This window comes from Rhinoderma darwinii, chromosome 4 (genome assembly GCF_050947455.1).
Source record: "Rhinoderma darwinii isolate aRhiDar2 chromosome 4, aRhiDar2.hap1, whole genome shotgun sequence".
Classification (NCBI taxonomy): domain Eukaryota; kingdom Metazoa; phylum Chordata; class Amphibia; order Anura; family Rhinodermatidae; genus Rhinoderma; species Rhinoderma darwinii.
Genome location: NC_134690.1, coordinates 297,050,870 through 297,078,299, shown reverse-complemented (window position 1 = coordinate 297,078,299; position 27,430 = coordinate 297,050,870). Strand labels below are relative to the sequence as shown.

General features: G+C 41.0%; 1 protein-coding gene across 26 annotated transcripts in view; it reads right to left on the bottom strand.

The window, feature by feature from the left end:
• Positions 1 to 27,430, bottom strand: part of AFDN (afadin, adherens junction formation factor) — a 529,325-nt gene that overhangs the window by 275,892 nt on the left and 226,003 nt on the right. For all 26 annotated transcript variants that reach the window (XM_075862614.1, XM_075862630.1, XM_075862615.1 and 23 more), the window contains one exon: positions 6,072 to 6,133. In XM_075862614.1, coding sequence (XP_075718729.1) covers positions 6,072 to 6,133 — 62 coding nt within the window. The remainder of the gene's footprint in view (positions 1 to 6,071; positions 6,134 to 27,430) is intronic.

The following is a 27,430-nucleotide window of genomic DNA, read 5'->3' as shown; positions in this document are numbered from 1 at the left end:
CACAGAAGCTTTGCAAATGCGACTTGGCGACCAGAAACAAACTCCGCAAAATCGACACTCCTAAAGCCAAATGGCGCTCCTTCCCTTCTGTGTCCTGCTGTGTGCACAAACAGCAGTTTATTAAACACATATGGTACATTGCCATACTCAAAAGAATTGCTTTACAAATGTTGGGGTGCTTTTTCTTCTTTAATCAATGTGAAAATAAAAAGCATAGCCAAAACATCTTATTGGAAAAAAAATGCCAATTTAGATTTTTATATGGCCAAATTCTTATTAATTCAGCAAGACAACTGTTGGGTCAAAATGCTCACTATACCACTCGATAAGGTATAGCTTCCCAAATGGGGTCACTTCTCAGGGCACTGTACTGGTACCTTAGGTGCTCTCTAAATGTGACATGGCTGCTTCAAAAGCCAAATAGCGCTCCTTCCCTTCTGCCGTGTTCCCAAACATCAGTTTATGATCACATGTGTTGCTGTACTCAGGAGAAATTGCTTTACAAAACGGTGTGCTTTTTTTTCCTTTATTCCTCGTTAAAATTGAAAAATGGAGCTAAAACGACAATCTTATTGGAAAAAAACATTATGTTTTTTCATTTTTAGAGCCCAATTTTAATAAAAGAATACACCTGTGGGGTTAAAGGGAATGTGTCGCAAATTAAACCTTTTTTTTTTTTTTAAGTGTCGTTACTTATTTCTATTATATTTTTTAAGTTTTTTGCTGTATTTTTTTTTTCTCCGTATGGTGGAAAGTATTAAAAATTAAATAATTATTTGACATGTTTTCCAATGTTGGCCACAAGGGGGAGCACTTCCCAGAATTACAGCAAGGTGAATAAGGCAAAGCAACCTGACTCACAGCTACTGTAAATCTGGGAGGGAACCTCACCCCCCTCTTACAAGCCAGGTAAAGGTGTCTTCAAATTGCTAAGCAGTGACCGGCAGCCATATTGGTTGTGATTCTGCAGCTGGAAGAAGTTATAGGACACACCAAAAGGCTAAGTGTATGTTCACACGCTTACTAAACAAAGGGAAAACCGCTCCTGATTTTCAGCCATTTTTTAATCAAACTCGCGTTTTTTAACGGCAGTTTTTGGAGCTGTTTTTCTATAAAGTCAATGAAAAACGGCTCCAAAAACGTCCCAAGAAGTGATGTGCACTTCATTTTGGTCGGGCGTCTTTTTACGTGCCGTTTTTGGAAAACTACCACGTAAAAAACACTGTCGGAACAGAACGCCATATTTCCCATTGAAACCAATGGGCAGATGCTTGTAGGCGTTCTGCTTCCGATTTTTCAGCTGAAAACATTGTGTGTGAACATACCCTTAGGGTATGTGCACACGCTAACTGCATTTACGTCTGAAATGACAGAGCTGCTTTCAGGAGAAAACAGCTCCGTCATTTCAGACGTAATTGCTCGTACTCGCGTTTTGAGAGGCGTCAATTACGGCCGTAATTTGGAGCTGTTCTTCATTGAATTCAATGAAAACCGGCTCAAATTACGTCCCAAGAAGTGTCCTGCACTTCTTTGCCGAGGCTGTTATTTTACGCGCCGTCTTTTGACAGCGACACGTAAAATTACAGGTCGTCGGCACAGTACGTCGGGAAACCCATTCAAATGAATGGGCAGATGTTTGGCGACGTATTGGAGCCGTTTTTTCAGGCGTAAATCGAGGCGTAAAACGCCTCGTTTACGCCTGAAAATAGGTCGTGTGAACCCAGCCTTAGAATGATGAAAGTGAAGTGAATGACTTTTCAGTTGACCGTTTCACACGACGTGTATTTGACATGTTTTTTTTTTTTGCACATTTTACGCTTGATTACACTTGATTTTGCGTGTTTGGGGGATTTGTGTGTGTGTGTGTGTGTGTGTGTGTGTGTGTGTGGGGGGGGGGGGGTGTGCTCGCCGTTGATTCTTCAAAACAGCTGATAAGCGGCTATGAAGTATCAGCGGCGCCCGTGCACACTTCGCTCTGCCACACACACACGGGAAAAGTCTTAAAGGGGTCGTCCAGGAAAACGTGGCGCCGCACCTGTCCTCAGGTCGTTTGTGGTATTACAGCTCTGTCCTATTCACTTCAATGGAGGTGAACTGCAATACCAGACACAACCTGAGGACAGGTGCAGCGCTGTGTCTCCAATCCGGACACCCCTTCTGTCCTGAGATGACCCGACGGGGCAGGGCTTGTCCTGAGTGCACTGTCTCTTGTTATGGACAGATTTATAGTCACATGAACCCCGTCTGATGACCCGGTAACCTAGGTCCGATCACATGACAGAGGGGGTCACCAAAAACCCTGTGCACCCTCAGCCCGTCCATCCAGCCCTTTCCTGGTTGTATCTGCGTCTGGGAAAGCTGGGTGACCACCATTACCCCTCCTACTGGAGTGTGAGAGGTTCATTAGTCACATCCCCAAACACACTCCACCTGGAGGAGTAATGGTGGTCACCCAGCTTTCCCAGACCCCTGAATGATCTCTCTAGTTGTGCCGAGACGGAGAGGTTCATTAGTCAAATCACCAAACAGTCTCAGCACAACTAGAGAGATTTACCGTTCAGGGGTCTGGGAAAGCTGGGTGACCACCATTACCCCTCCTACTGGAGTGCGAGATTCATTAGTCACATCCCCAAACACACTCCAGTAGGAGTAATGGTGGTCACCCACCTTTCCCAGACCCCTGAACGGTAAATCTCTCTAGTTGTGCTGAGACTGTTTGGGGATGTGACTAATGAACCTCTCAGTCTCAGCACAACTAGAGAGATTTATCGTTCAGGGGTCTGGGAAAGCTGGGTGACCACCATTACTCCTCCTAGTGGAGTGTTTGGGGATATGACTAATGAACCTCTCACACTCCAGTAGGAGCGGTAATGGTGGTCACCCAGCTTTCCCAGACCCCTGAACGATAAATCTCTCTAATTGTGCTGAGACAGAGGTTCATTAGTCACATCCCCAAACAGTCTCAGCACAACTAGAGAAATTTACCGTTCAGGGCTTTTCCAGTACAGTTTCATCGTGTGTCCTTCACACAAGGGAGGGAGGGGGGGGCGTTTCGGGGAGGGAGGGACATGCAGAGACACACATCTTACCTGCAGTGCAGCTGGTCTTCAAGATGGCGCCTGCTCTCTCCCTGCAAACAGCTGCTCTGCTCTGTGTGACTCTGACCTGCGTCTGCGCAGGACAGAGCCATAGAGCAAAGTCAATGGAACGGCTCCCGTTCATTGACTCCTATGCACTGTAGCTGCCGTATTACATCACTGTATGTGTCGTTAATCGACTCATACAGAGATGAAAAACAAAATGGCAGCCCCCATAGTGAAGTAAAAGTTAGAAAAAAGAAAAAAGTAAAAAACAAAACACACAAATAAAAGATTTTATAATAAAACACTAAATGCAAATTGATATGAAATTTTTTTTTTTCTTGACACCTTTCCTTTAAAATGTGTACTACACCCTTAGATTGCTTGTAGGGTGTACTTTTTTTTGGAGGGGGGGGGGGTTTGTGTGGGCACCTCAAGGCCTCTGCAAACCTGCCATGGTGCCTAAAACATACTTTAATAAAATGCACGCCTCAAGATCCACAAGGTGCTCCTTCGTTTCCAAGGTTTGTGTTGCAGTCAAATAGAATTCTAGGGCCACATCTGGGATATTTTTTTAAAACCGCAGAATCGGGGGCAGGAGCCTGACCAATAACCGTGATGGATGTCTGAGCCTGCAGCTCCCTCACAGAGTGCCAACAGACCACATTTCTAACGCGCCCTTTCGCCTTCTCTTTGGTAGATTTGACCATTGTAAGTCCACCCATGCTGCCAGTCTAAGCCTTCTTGGCTCTGGGCCACGTCCCCCCACACAGACAGCACCACAGCAACAAAAAACATGTTCGTATATTCTTTAAATTTGTACCAGGTGTTTTTCAACAGCAGGAGATTGCATGAGGGTTTCTACCTATTTGTTCTCAGTTTGGCCCCTGAGACTACAAGGAATGGTGAACTTCTACCATCTATTAATTTTTTTTGTGGTGTTGAGTGGTGATTTTTGTTGCTATGGTGTAGTAGCTGTAGGGGAAGTGGCCCAGAGCCAAAAAGGCTTAGACAGGCAGCATGGGTGCTGTTGGCCTCCTGGGTTGCAGGTGCTGTGTTGCAGCGGCACTGGTTGCCATGCGATACTACACTTGGTAGAGTAGGGACCCACATGAAAGAGGTCGCCTTGAAGTTACTAAGGAGCTCATGTTAGCACAATTTAAAAAATGTACGGAAGCCGCAATAGATCAAGTATAGCAAGTGGATGTGCGGTCCAGGTTTTCTTTACTCCCTTTTTTGTAATAAAGGATATGTAATACCCATGTTGTTAGTGTATTTTCTTTGCTCTTTTCTCAATAAAAACGTAATAAAAATACAGTGGAATCAAGGTAATAAATACTGAGTTGTGTTACAGAAAGAATTAAAATGTAATATCTGCAACCAAAAAAATAATGGAATGTTCAAATTTCACTTTGCTTTAACTCCTGTGAAATTACTAAAGGGTTGAGACTTCCAAAATGCAGTTTTAAATACTTTGAGGGGTGCCGTTTTTAAAATAGGGGGATTTATAAGGGGTTTCTAACATAGAGACCTCACAAACTTACAGATGCTAAGGTAGACATTTGAGAAATATTAATTAGTAACTATTTTGCGTGGTATAACTATGTGTCCTACAAGCAGATCAAAAACCAGATTTTGAAAAATGCAAATTTCTCCAAATTTTTGAAAAACGTTGTTTTTTTTACATGTAAACAATATATCAACCAAAATTTACCACTAAGATAGTGGGGACAAGCGCTCGTTACTCTTATAGCTTGTCTCCATACATTTCTATCGAGTCGGCAGCACATCTCCCTCTTTATCTACAATGTGTCACAAGAAAGTCTTAGAAATGCTTGAATAAGTAAAAGCATTCCAAATTTATAATCACATAGAGTGAGACTTCTCAGATTAGAAAAATGTCAGGAAAGTTAAAGAGGCTCTGTCACCACATTGTAAGTGCCCTATCTCCTACATACGGAGATCGGCGCTATAATGTAGATGACAGCAGTGCTTTTTATTTAAAAATAACAAACTGTTTAAACCACTTTATTAGCGATTTTAAATTTATGCTAATGTGTTGTTGAATGCCCAAGTGGGCGTGTTTTTACTTTAGACCAAGTGGGCGTTGTACAGATGAGTATATGACGCTGACCAAACAGCGTCATGCACTCCTCTCCATTCATTTAGTCAGCGCATAGGGATCGTTTTAGATCAGTATGTGCTGTCTTATACGAACACATTAATGATACTGAAGTGTTTAGACAGTGAATAGACATTCCACGGGATGTCTATTCACAATCTGTGCACTTCGTTACTGTTTCTGTGGTAGTTACAGCAGAGGAAGCGTAATCTCGTTGTAACCTGTCATCTACAGCGTAATCTCGCGAGATTACGCTTGCTCTGCTGTAACTACCACAGACAGAGTAACGAAGTGCAGAGATTGTGAATAGACATTCCGTGGAATGTCTATTCACTGTCTAAACACTTCAGTAACTTTAATGTGTTAGTATAAGACAGCACATAGCGATCGAAAAGGATCCCTATGCGCTGACTAAATGAATGGAGAGGAGTGCATAACGCTGATTGGTCAGCGTCATACACTCCTCTGGACAACGCCCACTTGGTCTAAAGTAAAACACGCCCACTTGGGCATTAAGCAACTCCTTAACATAAATCTAAAATCGCTAATAAAGTGGTGAAAACAGATCGTTTTTTTAAATAAAAAACACTGCTGTCACCTACATTATAGCGCCCATCTCCTTATAAAGGAGATAGGGCACTTATAATGTGGTGACAGAGCCTCTTTAGAACTGGCTGTGGTAGAAAGGATATAAAAAAAGAATGAAAGATACATCCACACTTAAAAACACAAGGAATAAATATAAAATATTAAAAGTGGTCTTTTTCTGTAGGAACCATTTATACAAACGTGTGCAGAAGATAGCAAATTTGTACATTAACAGATTTCAGGCAATACATAGTAAAATAGAAAAAAAGTAGAATACTTACAAGATTCTCTTAAGTCAATGCTTGCAGGCAATACATGATCTGACCCATGTGACTCCTGAGTTCTACAAAACAAAGGCATTTGGTGAGAACAGCTTAAAATCCAGACCAGTGCTCAGTGATATAGATCACTTGAGGGGCATCATTGATTATCATTTGTTTATTTGTATACTTTCAGAAAAAATGCAACAAAAATCACATTTTGACCACGACTTGTAAAACCAGCTTTACTGCTTCTCCAGTAAGATTAGAGTATCTAACACACTGGCGGGAAGTTTTACCATATGTGAACTGTGCTGCTTAGCAAAATGTAAATGGGATTTTACGCTTGTTCATCAGCTGATCGTATCAGTTTTAAAAAAGTTAAATATCATCGTTGGCAGCACATCTCCATGCGACATGATAATAATGTATCGGGACGAGCGATCGGAGTAACGACCGCTCGTCCCCATCCACAGCTCCTTGTGACAGGAGCAAATGAGCGCCAATCAACCATGTCTCGTTGATCGGCTGTCGCTGCACTGGCCTTTAGTGTAAAGGTGGCTCAAAGTTGCTTTTAGAAGGGTAGATTTTCGGTATACTAGCGCCAATTGATGACAACATTTCAATCAGCGCTCTTTTGCTCTATTTAAAATCTAGCAATGATCGAACGAACATTCATTACCATACAATTTTAATTTTGATGGCAGCCCATCAGGGGTATATGTGCTGCTCACAAGCGACCATTTTCTGGGCTGCATAAAAGATCCAATCAGCTGACAAACGAGAATTTGGAATGAACGATCATTAGCCCATGTAAAATACCTCTAACAGGAAAAACATTTCAAAATCGTGTACTCGACATAATATATGTAGTCTAGCTAGCTAGAAACGTCTTAAGTCACCTTATAGCGGAGGTACACGTACAGTAATATTTTGTGCTAATTTTCTAGACACTTCAAAATGGTCAATGTAGTAAAATTGTTGTAAAACACAATTTGGCGCATGACATGTACCGGTGCAAAAAAAATTAAGTAAACGAAGTTAAGAAATGCTATTAGATGTGTGGCGGCTCCAGCATCCTTCAGAGAAAGATTACACCTTTTTCTCTCATCCACATAAGACATATTCACGGATAGATATGTTTTTTGCGGATGCTTTTTTGTTTCGTAGAATAAGATCTACAAAAATAGGTAATATCGATTGGTCCGATCATGCGCCCATTTATTTATCCATTGCAGAAAGATATAGTACTCCTCCTGCGAACCAATGGCGACTTAACAATTATTTTCTATCTGCCCCTCAATTTGCTAACAATTCCGCTGATTTATTGCAAGAATTTTTTTTGCTCAATGATACTGCCGACGTGTCCTCGGCTACGCTTTGGTGCACACACAAAGCTTATATGCGAGGTCAATTTATCAGTATTGCAGCTAGAGATAAAAGACAGAAAAATGAATTGAGATTTCAGTTGTCATCCAGCATCACTCAATTAAGTGCTTCCAACAAGCAGTCTTACTGTCCACACAGGGCTGCTTTGCTCAAGAATTTACAGAATCAACTCCACCAACTTGACCTTTATAAATATGAGCAGTCCTTGAGAAAGGTGAAGGCACGTTATTATGGATATAACAATAAAACCAGCGCCTTATTAGCTTCGCATCTCAAACAGAGATCTGCTCAATCTAGGATTCCTTTCCTTTATAATAGTAAGAATGAAAAGGTATTTGATCCTCAAGGCGTAGCAAATGTACTGGCAGATTACTATGCAGATCTATATAATCTCAAGGATAATTTAGATACCCCACAGCCTTCTGTGTCCATGATTTCTTCCTTTCTACAGGACATGAATTTGCCTTCAGTCACCTCTCATCAGTTGGAGATGCTCTCTGCTAGTATATCTGAAACTGAAATCCTGCAGGCTATAAAGTCCTTGAAACCTCATAAGGCTCCTGGCCCCGATGGTCTCACGGTAGACTACTACAAAAAATTTGGTTCTCTTCTCCTACCCCATTTATTGAATCTGTTTATTGATGTACAGCAAGGTGGTAATTTCCCTGTGGAAATGTTAAAAGCTACAGTAGTTGTTTTACCTAAACCGGGGAAAACTCCGGACAAACCGGGTAACTTCAGACCTATATCATTGCTGAATACAGACTTAAAATTGTTTGCTAAAATAATTGCGGAACGACTAGCCGGCATTTTGCCTGATTTGATACATCAGGATCAGGTGGGATTTGTAAAGGGGAGGCTCTCATCTGATAGCACAAGGCGTTTTGTGGACTTGTTGGGCTTGGTGGAGCGAGATCGGACGCGGAGAAGGCCTTCGATCGGGTCCATTGGGGATATTTGCGGTTACTTCTGGAGGCATTTGGAATTCATGGTACGGCGCATCATAGTATAATGGCCCTATATTCTTCTCCCTCTGCATTGGTATTTACCTCTGGATGTACATCAAAAATTTGTAACAACCAATGGGACTCTACAAGGGTGTCCTTTATCTCCACTCATCTTTACCTTGGTGATGGAGCCGTTGGCTACTTCCATTAGGTCATCTGTTGCTATTAGTGGGATAACGGTGGGGGATATATCTCATAAAATTGGCTTATTTGCGGATGATGTGCTCATCGCTATATCTGACACTGAGACCTCTCTATTAGAGGTCACTAAGATATTGGAGGCTTTTAGTGCAGTTTCGTATTATAAGCTTAATGTTACCAAGTCTATGGTTTTGAGTATGAATATTTCTCGTCTTCTTTTGGACTCTCTCCGGAAGAAATTTCCGTTTGTTTGGGTTGAGCACTCTTTCTCATACTTAGGAATACAACTTACCTACCCCTCTTTTATATAAATATAATTATATACCATTGGTATCTGCGATAGAAGCAGACTTATCCAAGTACATGAAGTATGAGGCATCATGGGTAAGGAGAATCTCTGCGGTTAAGATGATGATCCTCCCAAAAATACTATATCTATTTAGAAATTTACCTATTCTGCTATCGGTATCTTATCTTAAAAGACTCCAAGGTATAATTAATAAATATATATGGAAAAACTCCCACCCTAGAGTAGCTGCGGAGGTATTATACCAGCCAATTATTAAAGGGAGTTTGGGTCTCCCGAACTTGGCTCATTATTATTATGCAGCAATTTTGGATCAAGCCAGAATGTGGAAGACTAAAGTTCCTATGAAACATTGGATTTCTATGGAAAAGGAATTACTTGATGGATCTTCTGTAGAAGCGCGCATGTGGCTATTGTCCACTGGTGCTAAAATATCTAAATCTTCTTTTTTAACGATTGATGCAGGGCTCAAGATCTGGAAAAAATGTACTGTTATTCACCCTATAATCCCGGTGAGATTTTCTGATCTTCCTCTTCGACTGCTTCCGCTTCTGATACCTGATATTGATATCCAAAATTGGCTGTTGTCCGGCATTGAGTGTATTTCTGACATTATGGAGCGAACTCATCTAATGGCATTTAATGATGTATGTCTGAAGTACAACATACCCCGTAGGGACTTCTATAAATTCCTTAGAATACGTCACTTGTTTAGTACATTGCCTCCTCTGATTGATTCCCCTAAAACGCCTTTTGAATTGTCATTCACTAATCTGGATAAAACATGCAAAGGGATATCAAAAATTTATAAGGTATTGTGTGAGGGTTTGCTTCGGGAGGAATTTCCTTGTCTGGGGCATTGGGAGAGAGATCTGGGAATCCCTATAAGTACGCAGGATTGGGAAGCCACTTTCAATCTAGCTTACTCTCTCTCTAAGTGCGCTACACATTTGGAAGAGTCTAGGAAAATAATGTATAGGTGGTATTACACTCCTAGTCGTTTGTCGTGAATATATCCAACATCATCAGATAGGTGCTGGAGGTGCCTTACTTCTAAGGGTACCATCCTCCACATTTTCTGGGAGTGTACAGTATTGTCCAGCTTTTGGCAGCAAGTAGAACATTTCTTACGATCTCTTTTAGGGGTTGACATTCAGCTCGCCCCTGCTCTAGCCCTACTGCATGTGGGATTGGTGGATTTCTCTCCGGGTGTCAAACGTACTTTTTCATGTATTGCCGTCTGCAAAAATATTGATTGCAAAATACTGGAAATCTACAAAAGTGCCTAGTATGAGTGAAGTGATTTTATATGTTAACAATAATTGTGTTATGGAACGCGCTTTAGCCTCTATTCAAGGGTCCTACGCTCGTACTTCGTTATGGGATCAATGGACTGACTACTTACTCCGACATACTCTTATGATTACCTTAGTCGAATATGTGGTTAATTTGTTGTGTCTGGATCCGGAGTTTTGTTTGTTTGTATGTTTCTTTTTTGTTTTTTTCTGTAAAAAATTTGATCCTTATCCCAATGCTTTGTTTGCAATGTTTCATTGCTGTATGTAATGATTAGATGTATACTGGATCAATAAAAATCTGTTTATTAAAAAAAAGAAAATCTCATGCCCAAGCTGCGGAAAAAAACACATCAAAACGTTCATAAATTGACCTGCTGGCAGATTTTATGCTGTGCATGTCAATTTATGCTGCTTATTTGTTGCTCAATTCAATGGGGATGAAAACCCACTAAAAATAGCTAAGTATTGTGACTTTTGCAGTGGAAGCGCTGTGCATCCGCCGTAACAATCGCAACTCAGGAAAAAAAAAGCTTGTACTTACTACCAGGCGTGGTCATAGTGCCGCTTTCTTCGATTCTTCTTGCAGGCAAGCCTCCCTCCTAGGGTGACGTTTCATCCCACATGACTGTAGCAGTCAATCACAGGCTGCAGCGCTCACATGGGCTGCAGTCATCCTGGAGGCCAGACAATGGAGGGACGCATCGTCATGACTAGGGATGTCACGATACCAGAATTTGGACTTCGATATTGATACTTTGTTTAGTATTGCGATTTCAATACCAATTCGATACTTTGCCAACAGTAATAAAGAAAATAAAAAAATTCTTCCATTTTCTGATGTAAGGCGCGTGGTGTGATGATGAATTTAACCTCCATGTGCTTCATATTAATAGTAATTAACCCCATCATGTTTCTCAGTCATAATGGGTTAATGTGCAAGGTACATGATGGGTTTAAGTACTATTATTGTAAGGCACAGAGGTTAAATTCATCATCGCACCTCGTGCCCCACAATAAGTGATAGAAAGCAGTTTTTTTTTTTTTTTTACAGCGTACACATCATAAATTATGCAAGTCAATTGTTGTGCAGGATATTACGGCCACGCCAATACCGAATGTGTATATTTTAATGTTTATTGTAAAAAAGGTGTATGTGTTTGTTTAATTTAACATTGTTATGTTTTTACTTTATTTTTTAAACTTTAATGCACTGGCATGTATCTATATACGGATAGTACACAGGCATATATCTATATACCAGTACATTAGCCTGTGTACTGATAGTACACAGGCAGTTAGGGCATACTTAGGTATGTCCTAACAACAAGAAATATGGTAGGACAGCCCTGGGGTCCTTCAATGGACCTCGGACTGTCTGCCCATATATGGTATGTCCCTCAATTGCGTCACAGGAATTCCCTGTGACGCGATCCAAGGGGCATCCCCCCTTCTCATTTTCCCCTGAATGCTGCAGTCAGCTTTGATCGCAGCATTCACAGGAATAACGGTGGAGGAGAGGTTTCTCTGATCTCCGCCGTTTTAGAGCGGGGCTGCGGCTGTGTAATACAACCATTCCCCCGCTCCTGACAGGAAGTGCGTGGTCAGCATGAGGTGATGCGGCCGGCGCTGCACTAATGAGCGGCGGTTCAGGCACTGAATACAGTACATGGGGGTGTTTTGCACAGCGCCCGCCATGTTCTGTCTTCAGTGCCGCCGCTCATTCGTGCAGCACTGGCCGCATTGCATCATCCTGACGGTGCGCACTTGTCAGGACTCAGGAGTGCGGCAATGACTGTATTACACAGTCGCAGTCCCGCTCTCATACATTCATGTGTTACTAGACTGAGCTGTGCGGCTGCGCAGCTAAGTATCGAAATACATGAAACAACAGTATCGAACCGTTTGGGGATGCAAAGTATCCAAACCGTATCGAAGTTTCGATGCATCCCTAGTCATGACTACGGCCAGGGAAAGTATGAACTTTTTATTTTATTTTTTATAGTGCTGCTCTCCGCAGCAGGTCAGATATGCTGCGTAGTTTTACGCAGCCTATACGAACCATGGGAAGCCGGCCTAAGAGTGGGCATCTTGATAAAATCACTCCAAAAGCACAACAGGCAATCCTAAAAGAGGTGAGAAAGAACTGCAAAAACTTCTGTTCATGCGTCAACTATTAGAAAAACACTGAACAACGGTGTTCACTGAACGACACCACAAAGAAAGCTGGTGTGGTCCAAAAACCAAAAACATTGCGACGGGTCTTAACCCCTTAATACCGAAGGCGTTTTAAACCTTCGTTACATCTGTGAATAGCAAAACTGGGAAAATTGCTCTGGTCACTCAGCATAACTGTGTTTTATGTATCGATGTGAATTTTTCACCGTTTTCTTGGGACATGTAGTGCTTCCTTTTTGTGGTATATATGTATAGGTAATATTTTTGTTACTTTTGAATAGACGTGGAAAGACGGAAAAAAATGAAATCAGAACTACCCTGAACGGCCAACGTAAAAACACTATACGCCGGTCGTTAACCCCTTAACGCTCAGTGACATACTATTCCGTCATGGAAACCGCCCTGTTCGCGCTCCATGACGGAATAGTACGTCACGGGAGTAACGGCCATTTCGGCCGTCCTCCCGACACATACAGGAGCTGTGACAGCTGCGGTCTCGTACAGCAGCTGCCGCAGCGAGGACCGATTGCTGTGTCCCCGCTGATTAACCCCTTAAAAGCCACGTTCAATAGAGATCGCGGGGTTATAGCGGCCGGCGATCGTGACTATGGCAACCGGACACCAAACAATGGCATTCGGCTATGCCATCGACGGAAGCCTAGTCAGGACCCACTATGCTTGCTGCCAGTGAGTAGCTGACAGCTCTAATACACTGCACTACGCATGTAGTGCAGTGTATTAGAATAGCGATCAGGGCCTCCTGCCCTCAAGTCCCCTAGTGGGACAAAGTAATAAAGTAAAAAAAAAAAAGATGTGTAAAAATAAGAAAATAAAAGTTTTAAAAGTAATAAAAGTAAAAATACCCCCTTTTCCCTTATCAGTCCTTTATTATTAATAAAAATATATAAACCAACAAATAAGCTATACATAATTGGTATCGCCACGTCCGTAACGGCCTGAACAACTAAATTATTTCGTTATTTATCCTGCACGGTGAACGCCGTAAAAGAAAATAATAATAAACCGTACCAGAATCACAATTGTTCGGTCACTTCACCTCCCAAAAAATGGAATAAAAAGAGATCAAAAAGTCGCATGTAAAAAAATGGTATTGATGGAAACTACAGTTCGTTACCCAAAAAATAAGTCCTCGCACGGCTTTATTAATGGAAAAATAAAAAAGTTATGGCTCTTAGAATAAAAAAACTATAAACATCTGGTACCGCCGTAATCGTATCGCCACGCAGAATAAAGAGAATATGTCATTTATAGCACACGGTGAACACTGTAAAAAAAAATAGAATAAAAAAACAATAGTAGAATTGCTGTTTTTTAGTCACCACGCCACTTAAAAATAGAATAAAAACTGATCAAAAAGTCGCATGCACCCCAAGAAAACTACAATGAATTCCTCAAGGTGTCTAGTTTCCAAAATGGGGTCACTTTTGGGGGGTTTCCGCTGTTTTGGCACCACCTCTTCAAACCGGACATGGTGCCTAATAAAAAGGAGGGCTCAAAATCCACTAGGTGCTCCTTTGCTTCGGAGGCCGGTGCTTCAGTCCATTACCACACTAGGGCCACATGTGGGATATTTCTCAAAACTGCAGAATCTGGGCAATAAGTATTAAGTTGCGTGTCTCTGGTAAAACCTTTTCTGTTACAAAAAAAAAAAAATGGTATAAAAAGGATTTTCAGACAATAAAAAAAATGTAAATTTCACCTCTACTTTGCTCTAAAATCCTGTGAAACACCTAAAGGGTTTAAAAACTTTCTAAATGCTGTTGTGAATACTTTGAGGGGTCTAGTTTCTAAAATGGGGTGTTTGATGGTGGTGTCTAATATATAGGCCCCTCAAAGCAACTTCAGAACTGAACTGGAACCTAAAAAAAAAATAAAAAATTAGGCAATACTTCGCTTCTTACATTACTGATAATAAGCCGTGCCCACCCCGAGATTACCCCAGTTTTGACCGTTTGTATAAATGGAGACCCCTATTAGACCGTTTCACTGCCCGGTTTTCCCAAGCATACACCCCCGAGAATTGTATTTCTATTGAGGAGTCCTTAGTAGATTTTAAAGGGAGGGTTAAATTCCGCCAGTACCTGCCGGGTAAGAGGGCAAGGTATGGCGTGAAGATGTATGAGCTGTGCGCGAGTGCATCAGGCTATACCTACAAATTTAGGATATATGAAGGGAAGGACACCAGTATTCAGCCCCCAGAATGCCTGCCCCCCCTTACTGGGAGTTAATGCAAAAATTGTGTGGGATTTGGTGCACCCACTTCTGGACCAGGGTTACCACCTCTACCTGGATAATTTTTATACCAGCGTCCCACTCTTCAACTGCCTTGCTTCCAGAAGTCCTGAGGCATGCGGCACTGCTAGAAGAAATCTGAGAGGGCTCCCTAAGACTGTGCTTGGGCAAACACTCAGAAGGGGTGAGTGCAGGGCACAATCTAGAAGCAACATATTGTGTGTCACGTACAAGGACAAAAGAGATGCCACACCAGTACCCATGTACCTGTACGAGGTACTAGTACAGAGACCCCCAAACCAGACTGCATCCTGGGACTACAATAGGTACATGTGAGGGGTGGCCTTGTCAGATCAAGCCCTGAAGCGCCATGTGGTGTGGTATAAGAAGCTGACCGGGCACATCATACAGATGGCATTGTACAATGCGTACGTGCAACGTCGATGTGCAGGCCAGACGGGAACTTTCCTGGAATTTCAAGAGGTGGTTATCAAGAAACTAATTTTTAGGGACCAAGAAGGGGGGCACCCAGTACTTCTGGAAGCGAGGCCACACGCACCGTACAAGGGCAACACTTTCCAGGAGAAGTTCCCCAAACTGGCAAGAAAGGAAAAAGTCAAAAGAGGTACAAAGTCTGCTATAAGAGGGGGATAAGGAAGGACACAATATATCAATGCAACACATGTCCCGAAAAACTAAGGCTCCGTATGAAAGAGTGCTTCAAAATGTATCATACATCCCATGATTTTTAATCGACTCCAATTTTACTTACCCTGATGCACTCCGCACATCTTATCCCCCTCATCTTTCCCTTCTGAGCCCTGCTGTGTGCCTAGGCAGCTGAGAGCCACATGTAGGATATTGACGTACCCGTGAGAATCCACATTACAGTTTATGGGGTGTTTGTCTCCGGTCAAAATGCTCACTACACCTCTAGATGAATGCCTCAAGGGTGTCGTTTTTAAAACGGGGTCAGTTCTTGGGGGTTTCAACTGTACTGGTAACTCAGGGGCTTCTGCATTCATGACTTCGCACCAAAAAAATCCCCAGTAGGCCAAATGGTGGTCCTTTCTTTCTGAGCCCTCCCATGGGCCCAAACGGCAGTTTATCACCACAAATGGGGTACTGCCGCACTCAGGACAAATTGGGCAACAGAATGGGGTATTTTATTTCTTGGGAAAATAAGAAATTTTCAGCCAAAACTACATATTATTGGGAAAAAATTATTTTGTTTTAATTCCCAGCCCAATTCAAATAAGTTCTGTGAAAGAACTGTGGGGTCAAAATGGTCACAACACCCATAAATGAATTGTTTGAAGGGTGTAGTTTCCAAAATGGGGTCACTTCTGGTGGGTTTCCATTGCTTTGATACCTCTGAGGCTCTGCAAATGCGACATGGCACCCGAAAACCAATCCGGCAAAATCTGGACTCCAACAAACACGTAGCGCTCCTTTCCTTCTGAGCCCTCCCATGGGCCCAAACGGCAGTTTATCACCACAAATGGGGTATTGCCGCTCTCAGGACAAATTGGGCAACAAAATGGGATATTTTGTTCCCTGTGAAAATAGGAAATTTTGATCACAAATTACATCTTATTGGAAAAAATGTCATTTTTTTTATTTCACAGCCCAATTAAAATAGGAGCTGTGAAAAAACTGTGTGGTCAAAATGATGATAACCATAAATGAATTCCTTGAGTGGTGTAGTTTCCAAAATGGGGTCACTATTGGGAGATTCCTACTGTTTTGGCAGCTCAACACCTCTTCAAACCTGGCATGCTGCCTAAAATATATTCTAAGTATAGTAAAAAAGAGGCCTCAAAATGCACTCGGTGCTTCTTTGCTTCTGGGGCCGGTGTTTTAGTCCACGAGCGCACTAGAGACACATGTGGGACATTTCTAAAAACTGCAGAATCTGGACAATACATATTTAGTAGTGTTTCTCTGGTAAAACCTTCTGTGTTACACAAAAAAAATTGAATAAAATTGAAATTCAGCAAGAAAAATGAAATTTGCAAATTTCACCTCCACTTTGCTTTAATTCCTGTGAAATGCCTGAAGGGTTAAAAAACTTTCTAAATGCTGTTTTGAATACTTTGAGGGGTCAAGTTTTTAAAATGGGGTGTTTTATCGGGGGTTCTAATACATAGGCCCCTCAAAGCCACTTCAGAACTGAACAGGTACCTTAAAAAAAGCCTTTTGAAATTTTCTTTAAAAAAAAAAAGAGAAATTGCTGTTTATGTTCTAAGCCTTGTAACGTCCAAGAAAAATAAAATAATGTTCAAAAAACGATGCCAATCTAAAGTAGACATATGGGAAATGTGAACTAGTAACTATTTTGGGTGGTATAACCATCTGTTTTACAAGCAGATGCATTTAAATTCTGAAAAATGCTATTTTTTCTAAATTTTCACAAAATGTTGTCATTTTTCACTAATAAACACTGAATATATCGACCAAATTTTACCACGAACATGAAGCCCAAAGTGTCACGAGAAAACAATCTCAGAATCGCTTGGATAAGCATTCCGACGTTATTACCACATAAAGTGAAATATGTCAGATTTAAAAAAATGGGCTCTGAGCCTTAAAGGGGTTGTCCCAAGTTGACTCAAATTTTTTTTTTTATACATTCTAAGCAGGAAATGAATTTTAAAACATTTGGTGTTAAAAAAAATTTAAAATTAATTTCCTAAGTGCCTTTTTTTTACACTTGATAACTCAGCAAGTGCTGGTTATCTTTTCTAAAAAGGGGCGTGAGCGGCTCGATGTCAATCAAGCCGCTCCGCTCTGCAGTGTGCGCGCTCCCGATGTTGCTAGATACTGTAGTTCTAGCAACATCGGGAGAATGTTCGTCTCAAGCGGGCATGGTAAGCCCGATTGAGACGAACTTACCGTGAATGTCAACTACACTACACTACACTACACTCACCCCGTTTCGGCAAGCCACTTTTCCCTCCCCCACCCTGTCACTACATTTTTGTACCCGCCGCATCGGTGCTGAATCAGCACCCGGCGAACAACTAAAAATATATAAAAAAAATAAACTCACCTAAGACGTTCTAACGGCGCTCTGAACGTCATCTTCCTTCTTCTTGGCGCCGCTCGCATTCATACGGTAGTAACAATGCGTTGTGGCGCAGATGACGTAATCATATCAGGCCCACGTGATTACTTCATCTGCGCCCACCGCTCTGTTATTGTGAATGGGAGAAGAAAAGTGACGGGACCGTTCAGCTCTTCGTGGGAACGTCTTAGGTGAGTTTATTTTTGTATGTATGTTGGTATGTATGTATGTATGTATGTATGTATGTATGTATGTATATGTTTTCTTGTATGTATGTTGTCATGTTTGTATGTGTATATGTGCATGTATGTGTATATGTGCATGTATGTGTATATGTGCATGTATGTTTGCATGTATGTATGTTTTCAAGTATGTATGTTTGCAAGTATGTATGTTTGCAAGTATGTATGTTTGCATGTATGTATGTTTGCATGTGTGTATGTTTGCATATATGTATGTTTGCTTGTATGTATGTTTGCTTGTATGTATGTTTGCTTGTATGTATGTTTGCATATTTGTATGTGTATATGTGCATGTATGTGTATATGTGCATGTATTTTTGCTTGTATGTATGTATGCTTGCATGTATGTATGTTTGCATGTATGTATGTTTGCTTGTATGTATGTTTGCTTGTATGTATGTTTGCTTGTATGTATGTTTGCTTGTATGTTTGCTTGTATGTATGTTTGCATATATGTATGTTTGCTTGTATGTTTTCTTGTATGTATGTTTGCATGTATGTATGCATATACGTATGTTTGCTTGTATGTATGTTTGCTTGTATGTATGTATGTTTGCATGTTTGTATGTGTATATGTGCATGTATGTGTATATGTGCATGTATGTTTGCTTGTATGTATGTTTGCTTGTATGTATGTATGTATGCTTGCTTGCTTGCATGTATGTATGTTTGCTTGTATGTATGTTTGCTTGTATGTATGTATGTATGTTTGTATGTGCATGTATGTGTATATGTTTTCATGTATGTATGTTTTCATGTATGTATGTTTTCATGTATGTATGTTTTCTTGTATGTATGTTTTCTTGTATGTATGTTTTCTTGTATGTATGTTTTCTTGTATGTATGGATGTATGTTTTCTTGTATGTATGGATGTATGTTTTCTTGTATGTATGGATGTATGTTTTCTTGTATGTATGGATGTATGTTTTCTTGTATGTATGGATGTTTTCTTGTATGTATGGATGTATGTTTTCTTGTATGTATGTATGTATGTTTTCTTGTATGTATGTATGTATGTTTTCTTGTATGTATGTATGTATGTTTTCTTGTATGTATGTGTGTTTTCATGTAGGTATGTGTGTTTTCATGTAGGTATGTTTGCATGTATGTGTTTTCATGTAGGTATGTTTGCATGTATGTGTTTTCATGTAGGTATGTTTGCATGTGTATACGTGCATGTATGTTTGCATGTGTATACGTGCATGTATGTTTGCATGTATGTATGTTTGTTTGTATATATGTCTGTATGGCCATGTATGATACTGTCTGCTGGCGCCCTGTATCTAAGCCAACTTTGCCGCAGGCTTCTATACATGGTATAACAGTCAGTATCACACATGAAAGTGAAAGTAAGCCTACGACATGTTTTATTTCATTTTTTTTTTAAATATTTTTGATTTTTTACAGGTTTGGTGTTTGGACTACGTCGGTTTCGAGGACTACTTAGATGACGCTTTTTTTTTTCATCAATAAAATGGTTAATGAGGGTTGTGTTGGGGGTGCTTTATTTCAATAAAATATTTTATCTATATCTTTGTCTTTTCTTTTCAAGTTTTATTACTATCACTTTAGTAATGGCCGCTGTCTGAGTGACAACATCCATTACTAAGGCGAGGCTTAGTGTTAGCCGGTACAGAGGCTAACACTAAACACCATTATTACCCCGGTACCCACCACCACCAGGGGTGCCGGGAAGAGCTGGGTACGATCCAGTACCCGACCATCTGTTGTGATGGTAGGGCTCTGGGGCGGCCGCAGGCTGGTATTATGAGGCTGGGAAGGCACAAGAACAGTGGACCTTCCCACCCTTGTAATGCTAGGCTGCTGCTGCTGTGTTGTATCTGGCTGGTTATAAAAATGGGGGGGACCCCACGTCATTTTTTTTTAATTATTTTTTTATTATTTTTTTATTATTTATTTATTTTTATTAAAAAGACATGGGGTTCCACCCAATTTATCATAACCAGCCACAAACAACACAGTGTTATTAGCCTGGGAATGGACTAAACCAGTGGCCCCTCCCACCCGTGTAATGCCAGGCTGCTGCGGCCTTGTATATGGCTGGTTATTAAAAATGTGGGGGACCCAACGTCTATTGTTAAATTTTACAAAAAAACGACGTGGGGGTCCCCCCCATTTTTATAACCAGCCCGATACAACACAGCAGCAGCAGCCTAGCATTACAAGGGTGGGAAGGTCCACTGATTTTGGCCCTTCCCAGCCTCATAATACCAGCCTACGGCCGCCCCAGTACCCGACCATCACAACAGATGGTCGGGTACTGGATCGTACCAAGCTCTTCCCGGCACCCCTGGTGGTGGTGGGTACCGGGGTAATAATGGGTGGTTAGTGCTAGCCTCTGCACCGGCTAACACTAAGTACCGCCTTAATAATGGACGCTGTCAATCAGCCAACTGCCATTATCTAGGCACTAATAAAGTTTGAAAAAAAAACACAAAGACAATTTTTTTTTATTGAAATAAGAAATCCCCAACAAAACCCTCGTTAACCATTTTATTAAAATTTTCAAAAAACGTAGATCTACGCAGTAGTCCAACGAATCGAAAGACGTAGTCCAATCGGTACATCAAAATCTGCAACAACATTAAAAAAAGTTAGCAATGTGAACAATACCGATACTTATACTCACCTACACACACACACAAACAACCACACACAAACATATACACAAACACATATAAACACACACCCATATATTACACAAACACACACATAAACACACACATATACACACACACACACACATATACACACACACACATATACACACAAACATATACACAAACACATGTACACAAACACACCCATATATACACAAACATATACACAAACATATATACACACACACACACACACACACACATATATACACAAACACAAAAACACACACAAACATATACACACACACACATACACACAAACATATACACAAACACATGTACACAAACACACCCATATATACACAAACATATACACAAACATATATACACACACACACACACACACACACACACACACACACATATACACAAACACAAAAACACACACAAACATATACACACAAACCTATACACATATGCACAAACACACCCATATATACACAAACACACACACACATATACACACACACATATGCATACATATACACATATGCACAAACACACCCATATATACACAAACACACACATATACACATACATATACAAAAACACACAAACATATACACACAAACATATGCACAAACACACCCACATACACAAACACACAAACATATACACAAACACACATATACACACAAACATATACACAAACACATGTACACAAACAAACCCACATATACACAAACATATACATATATACACAAACACACCCATATATATACACACACACACACACATATACACAAACACACCCATATATACACAAACACAGACACACACACACACACACACACACTTACCTTTAGCGGAGCGCAGACTTCTCGCGACGGGTGCCTTCCACTTCATCTCCTTGCATCTCCTGCGCATGCGCCGAGATGCGCCGGGATGCGCGTTCATGAGTAAATGACATCCTCTGCTCCGGACGCAGAGGATGTCATTACGCATGCGCGGCCACCGCTAAAGGTAAATAGCGGTGGCCGGGAACCTAGGCAACGAGCAGGATACAAAGAGGGATCGACCGCAACTTCAATCAACGATATCAAGAAAACGACATCGCTGGACGACGGACAGGTAATTAGAATTCTTCTTATTTTTACATGGGGGAGCTTTATAGCTCCATTTATCAACTTGGGACAACCCCTTTAAGGCCCAAACTAGGCTGCGTCCTTAAGGGGTTAAAATTGGCCAAGACCACCTGTATGTTCCACAACGCAGCTGGAAAAATACAGGCAGATGAGACCAGAGTAACTTTTTAGCATAAATGCACTACGCTATATTTAGATGGAATGATGTTTTGTGCATTTTTTTATATATGCTAATTTGAATATACTTAACAAATGGGCGGTAACTCCTTTTCACTCTGGGTGGTGTAATTTTTCCTTATATGACTGTCCAATCAGCGTCCTACAGTTCTCCGCTTCCCAGCCTAGCAACACAGCGTGATCACATAGTATACAGCTTCCATTCCCGATGTGTTTTTATCAGGTTATACTTCCGGTTATTTCACAGCTAGAACTGCGATCCTGGTGCCATCTTTCATATTCCACCAGAACCACTGTTCTAGGTAGTCCACAGCCGGAGAAATGGCTGTTTTAAATGACCACCCTTCCCTCCAGCCTCAGTCTCTGTGTGTGAAGAAGCTTCATGTCAGAAACGGTGAGGTAGCTCTACCTCAGGAGAATCGCTGCGGTTACCGCCGAGTGTCTAGTATAGCCTCATTTGCTGGTATTTTAAAAAATATTTTTTTATATTGTTCATAGTGTGAGTTAAATAATTATATATTGTAATTAGTTTGGACTATGCAGAAGCTGCAATATCAATTTTGTTTATTATTTTTTACATTATCTTTACAGGAAAAATAGGAAAAGGGAGGATTTATGAACTTCTAATATATATATATTATTATTATTTTTTTTTCATATTCAATTTTTTTTTATTTATTTTAATACAAACAATTACACACACAATCGGGAAAAATGTGTCCGCATAATAAAAAGAACATGACAAGAAGGGCACAGCCCAAACAGGACTAATATTTTATTTTTTATAAAGCGCTGCCAGATGCAGGATTAATAAACCGGTTGGGAGGAGAGGACTTTCATTACATAAAGAGAAGGAGATAAAGATCAATATAGGAAAGGGTTCTTAAACCCCTAAACAACATCCGACAGCCTATTATGTCGCTGTTCTTAAGTACTTAAAGGGGTTGTCCACTACTGAACTGATGACCTATCCGTCGGATACGTCATTAGTATATCATCAATGCAGGCCCGACACCCAGACCCCACACCGTTAAGCCACCATTGCTGCCTCCGGGCACCGATTGTTATGGCCCATTATGCTATATAGAGAGCCGGAAGCAGTTTGCTCCATAAATGGCATACCGGTCGTGCTGCAGAACTGCAGCTTGGTTTCCATCCACTTGAGAGGTGGGGAGGAAAAAACGAAAATGAAAATCTGAAAAAGGGCTATGGCGCATTTTTTTATTTTAATGTTGATTACGGTAACAGTTAATGAAAACCCAACATTTTTTGTCTCAGAAAATTAGAATATTAAATTCAAAAATGATTTTTAATACCGAAATGTTGGACTACTGAAAAGTAAAGTATATGCACTCAATACTTGGTCAGGGCTCCTTTTGCATGAATTACTGCATCAATGTGGCGTGGCATGGAGGCGATCAGCCTGTGGCACTGCTGAGGTGTTATGGAATCCCAGGTTGCGTTGATAGCGGCCTTCAGCTCGTCTGCATTGTTGGCTCTGGTGTCGCTAGTCTTCCTCTTGACAATACCCCATAGATTCTCCAAGGGGTTTAGGTCAGTCGAGTTTGATGGCCAATGAAGCACAGTGATACTGTGGTTATTAAACCAAGTATTGGTACATTTGGCAGTGTGGACAGGTGCCAAGTCCTGCTGGAAAATGAAATCAGCATCTCCATAAAGCTTGTCAGCAGAGGGAAGCATGAAGTGCTGTAAAATTTCTTGGTAGACGGCTGCGCTGACTCTGGACTTGATATAACAAAGTGGACCTACACCAGCAGATGACATGTCTCCCCAAACCATCACTGACTCTGGAAACTTCACACAGGACCACAAGCAACTTGGAATGATGCCTCTCCACTCTTCCTCCAGACTCTGGGACCTTGATTTTCCAATGCAACTTAGTATTTACTTTCCTCTGAAAACAGGACTTTGGACCACTGAGCAACAAACTGGACCGTTTAAAGGCTTAGACCTCATGCACACGACCGTAGTGACGTGCACATGCCGTGACTTGCGGCTCAGACGGCCCTGAAGTGTCACCCTCGGCCGCCCGCAAATCACGGGCCATGCACGTTGCCATGTGCATTCATTTCAACGAGCCTGGACCGCAAAATGCGGCCGTATTAAGGCATGTCCGCTCTTTTTGCGGTCCAGGCTCTTGGGCAATGCACGTACCGTAGAAACCGCAGTCGTGTGCATAGGCCCATTGAAATGAAAGGGGCCGCAATTCACCCACAAATCTGAATTGCGGCTGCAAAAATATGTTTGTGTGCATGGGGCCTTAGGGAAACCTTTGCAGGTATTTTATATGGATTAGCTGATTAGAGCGTGACACCATCAGTCTACAATCTTCAACTATTACCCAATATTCTAATTTTTGGAGAGACGACATTTTGGGTTTTCATTAACTGTTGGCCATAATCAACATTACGAGAAAAAAATGCTGGAAATAGATCAGTGTGTGTAATGAATCCATATAATATATGAGTTTCACATTTTGAATTGAATTACTGAAATAAATTAACTTTTTGATGAAATTCTAATTCATTGAGAATTACTAGTATATATTACAGGTGACACCCTGCTGCATGGCCAGGACTGGAGCTAGCCTCCGATCCGGCCTATTAACCCCATTGATGCACCGCTCAAAAGCGAGCGCTGCATCAATGGGGTTTACTAGCAGATCGGCAGCCCGCGAGACCTAACAATAGCCTCCTGTCTACCAAGTACGGTAGCCTGTTAAGTCCTGCCCGGAGGTGGGGCCTAAAAGGCTTCCGGTCAACAGAAAGAAGATGGCGTAGGCTCAGAAGCGGAGTCTGCGACATCAGCCCCGGGTGTCATGTTACAGCTGACACCATGCTGTAACAGCAGGGAACAAAGACCGCTCCGATCCCTGCCATTAACCCCTTAGATGACGCGATGAAATGCGATCGCAGCATCTTAGTGGTTTGAAGGCGATTAGCATCACCGCGATTTGATCACAGGATGCCGATCGCTGCAATGGCAACCGGACGTCTAACAATGGCCTGCCACGTACGGTAGCCCACCCGTAGGCAGGGCCTAATAGGAGTGATGTCCGTGAATAACTGACAGCTCTGATGCATTGCACTACGTGGCTAGTGCAACATATTAGAGTAAAGATCAGAGGTGAAGGGCAAAAAAAAAAAAAGTGAAAAAAGTTTATAAAAATGTTGAATAAAAGTGTTCAAGTCTCACGTTAAAAAACAACAAACACTGCCTTTTTTCTTATATATATTTTTTTTATAGGAAGAAAAATGAACGGTAAAAAAAGAAAAGAGGCACATATTTGGCATCACCGCGTCCGTAACGACCCAAACTATGAAACTATAATGCCATTTTTACCGCACGGTGAACAACGCAAAAAATTAAAAATAATGCCAGAATCGCTACTTCCACCCTTAAGAAAACAGAATATAAAATGATCAAAAAGTCGCATGTACCCCAAAAGAGTACCAATAAAAACTACAACCCGTCCATCAAATAAGCCCTTACACAGCTTAATTGACTAATAAATAAAAAAAGTTATGGCTTTCAGAATATGTTACATATTTAGTACGGTTGAAAAAAAAAAAAAAACACATGTCCTTGATGTCCAATGATCAACCAAGGGATGGAAAAAGGGAGGGGATAAAACTAAAATTCTACACATGGGCATAGGAGCGGATATTTTTTGGTTCTAGGAAATTATCTATCCATTTTTTAAAGCCATCTACTGTCCCTGCTGTGACCAGCTCCTGCGGTAGACTATTCCATAGATTCACAGTTCTCACAGTAAAGAAGGCTTGTCGCCTCTGCAGTTTGAACTTTTTTTATCCAGACGGAGGGAGTGCTCCCTTATTTTTTGATGGAGTTTTAAATGAACAGGATTTCACCATATTTTTTGTATGGGCCATTCATATATTTATACAAATTAATCATGTCCCCCCTTAGTCATCTCTTTTCAAGGCTAAATAGGTTTTAATTTTTCCTTATAACTTAGATTCTCCATGCCCCTTATTAGTTTAGTTGCTCTTTGTATTTTTTTCCAACTCCAGGGCATCCTTTCTGTGAACTGGAGCCCAGAACTGCATATTCTAGTAAATGACAAAAAATTAATTTTAAAGCTGCAAAACATAAGAACCATATACATATGGTATCGCTGTAATCATACTGACCCGCACAATAAAGTAAAAATATGTCAATTATACCACCTGGTGAACACAAGAAAAAAATAAAAAATAAAAAAAAAAGGCATAGAAAAAAAAAAACAATTTATGGTTTTTGGCCAAATGGAATAAAAGTGATAAAAAAAATAGTAGTGTGTACCCCAAAACTGTACCAATGAAAACGACAAATTGTTCCACAACAAATAGAATATAGCGGTGCAAAATGTGCAGCATGTGTTTCAAAAGCAGATATGATTAAGCACCATCAGTGCCACACATCTATGATTATTTACCCAATTATTATACCAACTTATTATGCCCTGATGTACTTTGCCCAGCCTACATATGCCCCCCACATTATAAACTGAAATACCAGTAAAACCCCAAAACAAAAACCATTACCAACCAAAATACGCACGCCAAAAGCCAAATGGCGCTCCCGTCCTTCTGAACCCTACAGTGTGCCCAAATAGCAGCTTAGGTCCACAGATATGGCATCGCCATACTTGGGAAAACCCGCTTAAAAGTTTGAGGTATTTGTTCTCAGTGGCACAACATATTGTGCACTAAAATGGCATATCAGTGGAAAAAAAGACAATTTTCACTTTGCACCATCCATTGCGAACTTCTAATGAAAACTAAAAACCTGTGGCGTCAAAATGCTCACTGCACCCCTTAAAATGCCTTAAGGGGTGTATTTTCCAAAAAAAGGGTCACTACTTGGGGGGTTTGTTTTACCATTTGACCTCAGAGCCCTGCAATTGTGGGCCAATGCTGTGAAAATTACCAAAACAGGCCTCAAATGCGCATGGTGCTCTTCACTTCTGAGCCCTGTCATTTGTCCAGGCAAATTATAAATTCCTTGAGGGGTTTGTTTTCTAAATGGGGTCACTTTTGGGGGGGTTTCCACTGATTTGTTCCCGCAGGGGTTTTGCAAATGCGACATGACACCCGAAAATCAAACCAGCAAAATCTGCACGCCAAGTAGCACTCCTTCCTTTCTGAGCCCTGCCATGTGTCTAAACAGCAGTTTATGACTGTAATCATAATAAGGGTATTGCCATAATCGGGAGAAGGTGATTTTCAAAAGTTAGGGTGCTTTTCCTCCATTATTACCTGTAAAAACTGAAAATTTCTGCATTTTATTAGAAAAAAAAATTAATTTTCAATTTCACTGCATAATTCCACAAAATTTGGTAAAAAAATAAAAAAAAAGTGTGGTCAAAATGCTCACTACACTCCTCGATAAATTCCTTCATCAGTGTAATGTGCCAAATGGGGTCACTTTTGTGGGAGGGGGGGATTTCCACTGCCTTGGTCCCTCATGGGCTGTGCAAATGAGACATGGCACCTGGAAACCATTTCAGCAAAACTTGAGCTCCAAAAGCCAA